The 10,670-nt window shown below is 32.8% G+C and overlaps 1 protein-coding gene across 2 annotated transcripts in view; it reads left to right on the forward strand.

Moving 5' to 3' along the window:
- LOC143244833 (tyrosine-protein kinase transmembrane receptor Ror2-like) overlaps positions 1-7,172 on the forward strand; it is an 80,292-nt gene extending 73,120 nt beyond the window's left edge. For both annotated transcript variants that reach the window (XM_076490223.1, XM_076490224.1), the window contains exon 9: positions 3,559-7,172. In XM_076490223.1, the coding sequence (XP_076346338.1) occupies positions 3,559-4,748 (1,190 nt within the window). In that variant the 3' untranslated portion in view covers positions 4,749-7,172. The remainder of the gene's footprint in view (positions 1-3,558) is intronic.
- The last annotated feature ends 3,498 nt before the right edge of the window (positions 7,173-10,670 follow it).

Here is a 10,670-nt window from a genome sequence, read left to right on the forward strand (position 1 = left end):
GATATAATATTGATAGGCCTATGATTAAATTAGCTTATGAATTTGTTTGTTGAATTTCACGCAAAGCTACACGAGGTCTATCTGTGCTAGCCATCTATGATTTAGCAGTGAAAAATGAGAAGAAACGCAACTACTCATCTCCATTCACCGCCAAATTTTGGACTACATTTGTACCAAGAATAGTGGAAGTGACAGTCATACCATAACGAAAGATGGCTGTAGGGCAAATATGTGTGCGAGTTCAGCGCCTTACCCATCTGGCCATGAGGAAGCAAAACTATTGTCCCAAAATATATTTTAAACAAGATGAACATAAAATATTTTTATTGTGTATGACATGTTTTCTAATGTGTTGATTTAAAAAATCTAAGTTTTTTTTTACATTTCTCCAGAATTCTCAAAATAAAATAACTTAAAGAGTTGCCGCAAACTTAGATATATTTTATGTTTTGATAGCAATTTAGTTGCAACACCAAAACTTGTTGATTTTATATCGTTCAGGCCGACTTTGACTTAATGCGAATTCGTGAGATCAATGGTTCATGTTCTGTTGTTCCAAAATTGCGCTGTATACTTTGGGCCTGTGCGTACGGTATTAAAACAACGGTTAAATTCAACTACTCCAAGAATTGGCGGTGGATGCTATTGACTGCATGCCTTTCCTGTAGTCTATCAGTTATAAATTAGAAGCTGCTGTTAACCCTTGTTTAGCTTTGCGCAAACATCTAAAACATCTAACAAACTTTTGTTAGTCTCTGTACTAGTATACTAATTTTAGATAGAATTAGTACATTGATTTGAGGTAACTAACTGTTAGACCAACTTGTATGCTGGAGATGAAAGATCTAGTTTCAAAAGTTCCAATTCCAATGCAATTTTTTTCTGATTTATTCATTGTAAGTGAACTTAAAACGTGTTTGAGATATCCACGAAAACACACGAAAGGTATGTGTTGAAAATTAAAGGTCCTGTATCAAAACCTTTTTCTTACCTTGTGATCATCAAATATTCTTGTATATGAAAAGAGGTGTGAGGGATTTAAGATTACCATGATCGAGTAAAGTAATGAATGGCACTTAAAGAAATGACCCATCCTTCATATATACATGGAGATTTAATCACATCTTATAGCAACATTTTGATAAAGGTTAAAAAACGACCTTTACACTTCAGATAAATATAAAATAATATATTTTTATTTAAACCAACGTTTCGCCTTTGCGGTTTCTTCAGGGTTAACATACATAAGTGACATTATACTATATCTGGTGCAAGTACACCCCATTACACTTCATATCTATATTACTCATCGTAGGGTGAGCTAAAGCAGTGCGACACGAAGTACCTTCTTTGTTATTATAACCCTCTGTAACCATAAGATCATATAGTATTAAAACTATGTGTTTTACATTACGAGTGTTTTGATTCCTGTCTATACTTGTACAACTTACGGCTCATTTATACCTCATATTGTTTTAAAAATGTGCAGGAAAATAATATTAACTTCCAATCGGAGCAAGTCACATATTTACAGGTAAAATTACAAAAAAATCAACCTCCATATGGGTATACGTAATTAAATACACTTTTTCATGTTATTGATTATAAGGATTAGGATACAGTGATTGTTTCATCAGCTGAGTAACCTCGTTGGTAACAATATTTTCAGCCGCAAACCTAACAAATAATGAAGTTCAGACCATCATCATTAGGATACTTAAGTCAGTTTTAAATCCGTATATAGAACTAATAATATAAAAAACAAAAATTCTATACTTAAAATATAATAACTAAATTCATAAAATCAGATATATTAAACATTCTAACAAATACTGTTATTGAAAGTACTAATAGAGAAATAATATACCTTACTGCTGAAAGCCCCCTAGTGGCATAGCGGTATGTCAGCGGACTCACACCGTTAGCAACCGGGTTTCGATACCCGTGGTGGGCAGAGCACAGATAGTCCTTAGGGTAGCACTGCGCTTAATTCCAAAACAATCTCTAATACTAATGGAATACACAAACGCTAGCTAGTGGCTCGAATTGGTGTACGTTATAATGTTCGTTGAACAACGAAACATCAGTATAACAGTGTATGAGCAAAGCTTTCCCTACCTTTCATATAGATGTTTTGTGCTCAAAATGACTATTAAAAAGTTCCGACAGTGTTATTTTAGAGGATAATGTATCTGAGATGATTTCCTATGGCACGTGTTACTGTTTATCCGTTGGGAAATTACCAAGAGCTCAACCAAAAATGAATGTTTATAATGATACAAAATAATAAATAAAATTAATATTTCAATTGCACGATAACTATCTAGAATATTGGTTCAGCAATTAAAATATAACAATGTTAAATATAACTAGCTAAGGGTGCCCGTTGAGGAAACAAATTTTCTATGAATGACGATGTTAGATAATATTTCCTTTCCTTCTTTCTTTTGATATTAATTCTCTAATAATTATATTAGATGCTAATTTTATACTCTGTTTTATGGACGGTAATAATTAACTCATCTAACTGATTGAGTAGTTGTGTCTTTAAATTCAAAGTCAAAAGTCTATAGAAAATTAGAAATGTGTCCTATTTCTATGTTTTTTTATCACACTTTTTTAGCAAAATCTTTAAAACAAATACTGTTATTCATTTCGGGCAGTTTTTAATTTCATAAAAAAAATATTATAGTAAAGCCGGTTAACTGTGGGTAATGAGTGATGACCCATACGTATATACTGGATCATCTTTATAATAATATACTGAGAACACAAAGTTACAGAGCTATGCTTAAACAACAACAACAGACAACCTAGAAACTGTTTGAAAGGCCATATAAAGCCAATGAGCAACCTCAGTTGTCTTCATTCGTAACGTTGATTCTATCATGTTCCAAGGTAAGCCAGAATACAAGTATGTCACAACACTAATCCATTATCCAAAGATTGTAAGAAAGAATATTGCTAGCATAGAAAAAAATAGGAATAGGAGAATAGAAGCCCAAAATAGTGTTTATTCAAGCAGGATTCCAATTAACGAGAAGATGGTCAAGTTGCTGTTGATAAAGTTTCAATTCCGCCACTTCTGTAGTAAAATGTTGCCAAGAAATTCATGTTTCGGATATTAAAAGCTTTTTGATTTCAGTTACTAAAATACACAGCTGGTTAAATAGGATACCATTTATTTTAATTTGGAATTCAAATACATTTCAGATGTATAAGTAAGGTGGAAATTGATGTAGTACGAAGTATACCGAGATTTAAAAATAAATTTCAAGAGCGTTCATTATTATTTTTAGATAATTGATCATTATATTAACACTAGAGTTTTGTTATTTTTATTTTATTTTGAGAAGTATAAACCGTACATACAACTTGTATCTAAATATTTGATATACATGATATTTTACCTAATACAATGTTATTTCATTTGGGGTATTTCACTAAAAATCGTTGTTTCTTATTTTATTTATTTTTATTAACTTTTTTTACAGGTTTGACCTCTTTAGTTTCAAGGGTTTGTCTTATAAAATTTATAATCTATTTTATATTTTCTAGCCAACAGTACAATGGAAAGCTCTCCAGAAGCAGATCCTCAAGATAACTTTGAAGTACCCAAACATCCAGTTTTTAGTCCAACTTTTATTCTTGTCATTACAGCTGTCTGTCTGACAGCACTTGTGTTGGTAATAATGCTTATTTTGGCCTTCCGAAGGATTCGGAAGTATCAGCGCGGCTACAATGCCACTCCAACGGTAGATGTAGATATCGACTTGGATAAACTTCCTTCGAACATTTCCTACCACAAGACTGGAGCAAGGCTAAATCCGAAATTAGAGGGTCTAGAATTCCCTCGGAATAACATTTTGTATATCCGGGATATTGGACAAGGTGCTTTTGGGAGGGTATTTCAGGCTAAGGCTCCAGGAGTGATCAAGGACGAAGAGTTCACCATGGTAGCAGTCAAGATGCTGAAAGAAGAGGCTAGTGAAGACCTCCAGAGTGATTTTGAGAGGGAAGCTTGTCTCCTGGCTGAGTTTGATCATCCTAACATCGTGAAACTCCTGGGAGTATGTGCGGTTGGTAAACCAATGTGTTTTTTATTTGAGTATATGGGGAGAGGTGATCTGAATGGGTTCCTCCGATCTTGCTCCCCGAGTAACTACATTGTTCGAGCCGCAAAGAATAACATTTTCAGCGACGTTCGCTTAAGCCACTGGGATTTGGTACATATAACGAGGCAGATAGCCGCAGGTATGAGCTATCTTTCAGAGAGAAAATTTGTCCACCGTGATCTTGCTACCAGAAACTGTTTGATTAATGATGACATGGTTGTGAAAATCTCAGACTTTGGTCTTTCTCAAAAAATCTATACAGCTAACTACTATAAAGGCAGCGAACACGATGCCATTCCAATCCGTTGGATGCCATTAGAGTCCATTCTATACAACAAATTTACCGTGGAGTCTGATATCTGGGCTTTCGGGATTGTGGTTTGGGAAATATTTTCTTTCGCTCTTCAACCATACTATGGAATGACTCACGAGGAAGTAGTCAAGTTCATTCAAGAAGCCAACGTACTTTCATGTCCTGAAAATACTCCTCCTTCTATCTACAATCTGATGAAGAAGTGTTGGAACAAGAAACCAAGCAATAGACCTCCCTTCAAGATCATATATAAAATACTTTGTGCTGTTCATGAACAAATGGTCAAAAATCAATACAGTGGGCCAACAGCTCATTTCTAATCGTACATAATTTTACTATTCTTGAACTCTGATAAAAAATCATTTACATTAATTTCTTAACTCGTATTTAATTGTACCTAGATGAAATGTTTTTTCCATGTACATCGTTATGAAGGGTTAGCAATCTACCTCTAATTCTACCTAGTCCACTGGTTAAATACCATAGCAATGGGATAACAATCCATCTTAAATCGCATCTATTCAAAAGTATACTTTTAAGTGATTATAAATATGACAACTTAAACCCATATATAACTGCTCCTGTCAAACTCAGTATGTATAATACCAAGGACGTGCATTCAACCTTCCATTGTATCTAATTCGAATTTTAATTTACACTGCTTATGAACCATTACAATGCATGGTCATAACTGTGGAATTTGAAGGGTGTACAAGACAAAGTAGAAAGCCTACCACCTTTTGTTTATTTCACAAGTTTATTTTCTGAAAAAAAAAGTGTAGAATACCCTCATTATTGTATTCTGAAAAACATACAATCGAATTTAAAATCAAATTAATGAAATTAACTGGACGTATATAGCCACAGACAGTGTAGAGAAAGGGAAAACTTTATTGATTGTTCACAAATTTACATATACATCTATAACATACTGTATGAGGAGTCCATCGTTGTGTCTTTACACACATAAAAACATTTACCATCAAAATCTGACAAACTATTAACCACCGGACATTACTTACAACATCGACTTTAACTTCTGTCATTGTAAGGTTATCAAAATTAACATCACAGGATAACTGAAAGACAGCTAATAACTGCCCAAAGCCTATTTCTCAACTAACAACAAGATCCAGTTATTTCACTATAATTATTATTACATTTTATTGTTCCTTCTTGTCATGCAATGGATCCACATAGGCAGGTAATAGTTCTCTATAGCATTCAGCTTTGATATCATTTGTACAGTTATTTAAAATCAACATAGTGAACTAGCATTCTACCTGCAATTGTACCTAGTTTGACTTTGATTCTATACACTGGTTAACAATTAATATTAATAAAAAGATTAGGAATCAGGATAGAAGGACCCTAGTCCATCTTTTTCCTACGATGATTAGAAGTTAATTCAAAGTGTTAAACCACACGTATTCATACCTAAGTCAATGTTTATACAAATTAAAATGCTTAAAAGTTGGAAAGTTTGGCTAGGGCGTTAGAAGGTAGTGTAAATTTTGTTTTGTGTGTGTTTTGTTGAAAATTCAGATATTTCAATATGTTTTCATGGCACATTTTTTATGCCGTAAATCCGTCTCCATATCTGAAGTATGGAGCCATGGCGTTAAACATTATGGCTTCAAGCTGCACGAGGGCTATTTGTACTAGCTGTTCTTAATTTAGCAGTATAAGACTAGAGGGAAAGCAGCTAGTCATCACCACCCACCGCCAACTCTCGAACTACTCTTTTACTAACGAATAGTGGAATTTACAGTAACATTATAAAGCCCCCACATCTGAAAGGTCAAACATGTTTAGTGTGACAAGGATTCGAACCCGCAACTCTCACATTACGAGTCGAGCGCCCTAACCACCTGGCAACAAGCTTCAAGTTAATACAGGTTAACATGTATATATAATGTAGTCAACCATATATTTGTAGTTTACAAAAAGGACCTCCAAGAGCTTTAAACATCTTAGAAGAAAAGTGTCTGTTTGACGTCTACTGAACACAGTAATAATAGTTCTCACTGATTACTTTATCTTATAATTATTCGCCACCTATTTAGAATAAAATATAATTAAATGTGAAAATCCTTCCTTAATTTTTTCTTAGAATTAAAAAATTTTTGAATAAATTCGTAAATAAAATCGAGATTGGAATGCTAGACTATTGGGATTGATTTTATTATATTTAAAAGTATAGCTGATTTACTTAGTACGTATATATATTGTATTACCGTTTACCGTTATCTGTCCAGGGTATCAATTTATTGGCATATATATAACATATCTATCTTTTATTTACATGTAGTGATGACTAAAAACTTACTTTTAGCGTAATGTCGTTCAATAATTCTTAAGGACAATTCCACATGCCTATGACAACATATCTTTACGTATTACATGTATTTCTGAACCTGCCAGGAGTTATTTCAACAACAGCTTTCTCATAAATTAAAACTATGAACGAGTTTGATGTTAATGAATAATTAAATTACTATATTGTCAAACACGTTACAGGCGTTGCATGTTTCTATCGCTTACCGTGAACTTCCTGCATGATTAAACACAGTACCCATCATTGAGGGATATATTAGGTTTTCTAGATATATTCAATTATGTGAAGATCATTCCTATCAGAATGTGCTTCTATTTGCTTTGGTAAGCACAGTGTATTTTGGATGTTATGTTTCATATGTAAATCTATGTAACTTCAAATTTATAAACATTACCTTTACACAGATTATGTTATTGTGATTTACCATACTTTTTGTTGTTTCATCTGTTTGGATACTGATCTGACCAGAAATTATTCTTTCATTTTTAACGTAGTTTTCTAATTACATAAATCACACTTATTTTTAAATGCAAGTGAGAAGAAAACAAGACTAATAAGTTCAAAAACATCCTCTTGCGACCCAATGACAATTTTTTGTTATTCAGATTATGTTGCGTATTAACACGTTCGTATCCAACATGTTAGAAACTTTCATTAAGCCAGTTAATAGGTTGATAAACATTTATTCACATATACTTGACTCCTTTTCAATCTTAAGTACAAGATTCAGAGTAAGTTAGAATATACATGGGAAATCTGAGTTACATAAGTATAAATGTTGTAAAAACAGGTTTTATCGTGTTATCAATTCTTCTTATTTCCATTCATATGTTAACAATAAGACCTATCTTGTACATTCTTTAATGTGACTCTCCCATTTTCTCAATTAGAACGACAGTTCTCACTACAGTTTATTCGAGAAAAAAAATGTAATGTTGATCTAGTTCGTTAGGAAGGAAAGTTTACAAAATTGTTGCCTGTTTAAGTTGCATATAATTTTTGGAGGTTTATTAAAATGCACACATATCTGTACAAATCATGAAATATCAGATAATGATAACCAAACTGTCATGTTTGATCATCAAGCTAATTAATAATACAATTACAGATATAAATATACGTGCAGTTTGTGCATAAGAGGTTACAATGGGCAGGAATTAAAAAGTACTAAAGTATTATCTAAAGAAAAATTACTGTCATGAAAAGTATAAGTTTTACATTAGAAAAGCACGACAGGTAGAAATTCCCAATGATTTAAAGTAGAGACAAATTTTAATGTAGCTAGAATAAGTAGGTATGTTTGACACTCAATAGAAATGTTCTAACGGAGCAAATAGAATACAGCATTAAATATGAGACGACAGGAAAAAGGTATGTATGGCATTACTGGAAACAATATTGTACAATCAGTTTTATTCAGTGGTCATTGTTCTCACTAAAGTCAAATATTGTGTATCTAATGCTCTATTAAATGTCATTAGATGTTGTAAGCGTATACACTTATTGTTTAATAAATGTATAAAGTTAAGAGTTCAATTTTCGTAGATTATTGAGTAGATACAATAGTAAACGATGAACATTTTCCAGTATATTACTTGATGCAAAGAAAAAAATTAATGTATTCATTGATACCCTTAATATATGTCAAGCAACAGAGTATTTTCAATAATTATAATAATACAATGTATTGATTATCCAAGTCGAACTTTTCAGCTATTCCCATCACTATTCATATTGCATGAACATAGTCAAACATCCAACTATACCAATGACATTTTACAGTACACACGCATTGCAAATAACCCAACTATTCCCATCATTGTTCATAGTGCACGCACATAATTAATCACTCATTTAATCCAATCATTGTTTGTAGTGCATATGCATAATGAAGTATCAAAGTATTTCAATCGCGGATTGTACCACAAACTCATAGTCAGACACCCAGTTATTCTTACCCCTGTTCATTGTGTATAGGCTCTTGCGATTTGGTACAAACATATAATTACATGGTCATGTATTATAAATCATTGCTTGCATTACAAACAAAAAATTAAACATTGTGTATTTGTATTTGCATCATTTTTTGTGGTACAAACACAAAGGCTCATTGTAACTAAAACAAACTTAAAATATTCAACGGTACCTGTTGTGGAATAATAATGCAAAAAAAATTGCTTTGGAAAAAATGTAGAAAACTTAAACTTACAGAATAAGAGAGCGTTTATAACGGTTGATTTTGACACTAATAACTGCGGCCTGTTCTGTCAAATATATTACCTGAGTTCAGACAACTATCTGTTGCAGTTTGTAACCCTTGTTCTTTCAAAAACTTACATAGTTGATGATGACTCTAAGGCTGTGATGTAAATGAGCGAATCTGGCTGTTTTCTTTTCCAGATATTTGTTAATTATGCAGTATTTTTTAACATTAACTTTATATCACAGTTATAGAGTGCATAGGTTTTCAGCTGGAGCTGGATGCTTTACTTAACTTAATCAGTTAGCTATAACATCCTTTCATAATTGAACTGGGAGTTGACCAGAAAATTGCGAGTTTAACGTTCTAAACATCGACCATGCCAGGTCAAGACCATCAGTGTCAGAGTTCCCAGAAGAAGTAACAATAATATTATACATTTTGACATAAATACAGGAAAATTTTTCATATACATATAAATAAACATTACACACTTGTAATACATGTTCTTCGTCCATATTCTTCTTTATGGTAATCCTGAAGAATTAATAAATTTTATATAACGTCTTAGCTATACCATTAAAGACCAGCAGTGTCAAAGTTCCCAAGGAGCTTAATACTACTATCACACATTTTGACCAACTATATAGTCATGGTATAACAGGATATTTTGAGGATGGAAAAATGTGTTAAATGCATAAATTACTAAAAATTCACTATTACCTTACATGAGAAACAGAAAACTTTAGAAAATGTATCCATTTTTCGCACCTGCCTTCCATTTATTCCCTTCAGAATGCCGCTGATAGGTTGTATAGGGTAAAATATGAACTAATAGTGAAACATCTGAATACTGCTACTTTAAAATCAAAGATGAATAGTATATGGTTTGTAAAAGGAGCATTACCCTACTATATAAAGCAATTGGTTGATTTGCCGCCAAAAAAACTATTCACCATTCCCCGTGTAAAGTGGTGCTTTAAAATACATCGATATATATAGGTATTTATATTTGTAAACAGTTCGCAGATATGTCTTACGTCTGTCGTGTAGATTCAGTCCATACACCCTACCCCCAGTGGCACAGTGGAATGTCTGCGGACAAACAAAACTAGAAACTAGGTTTCGATACTCGTGGTGGTCATAGCAAAGATAGCCCATTGTGAAGCTTTGCGCTTAATTTCAAACAAACAAACATTCCATACTATAGCTTCACACGCGAATACACACCACCACCTTAACATAATCACATTTCGAACTCTTAATGTCATTTTCCAAACACACATTAAAACAGGAGGAAACAGCTTTCGTAAATATTCTAGTTCTGACGGGGTCTTTACAAAACAAATTTGTTCCTAACCTACTTGGTAGTAGTACACAATTTCATATCCCAGCTTTTTCAAAGCATTTTTTATGCTCACAAACAATTTAACTTTGTAGAAAATGACCTTAAATCTACTGAAACTACAGCCATTTTTGTAAGATTACTTCTGACACTTGATAACGCCCTGAGAGAAGTTTGACTTACCTGTACGCTATATAGATGCTGTATCATCACATTTCAGACATCAGTTTACATATATACACTGCTGGCCAAAATCTTAAGGCCAATGAACATAAACAAAAAATAAGCATTTTGCATTGTTAGACTCAACCACTTATTTGAGTAGAGCTTCGAAAGATGAAAATAACAAAAGGGAAAAT

This window comes from Tachypleus tridentatus, chromosome 2 (assembly GCF_004210375.1).
Source record: "Tachypleus tridentatus isolate NWPU-2018 chromosome 2, ASM421037v1, whole genome shotgun sequence".
In the NCBI taxonomy this organism is placed as follows: domain Eukaryota; kingdom Metazoa; phylum Arthropoda; class Merostomata; order Xiphosura; family Limulidae; genus Tachypleus; species Tachypleus tridentatus.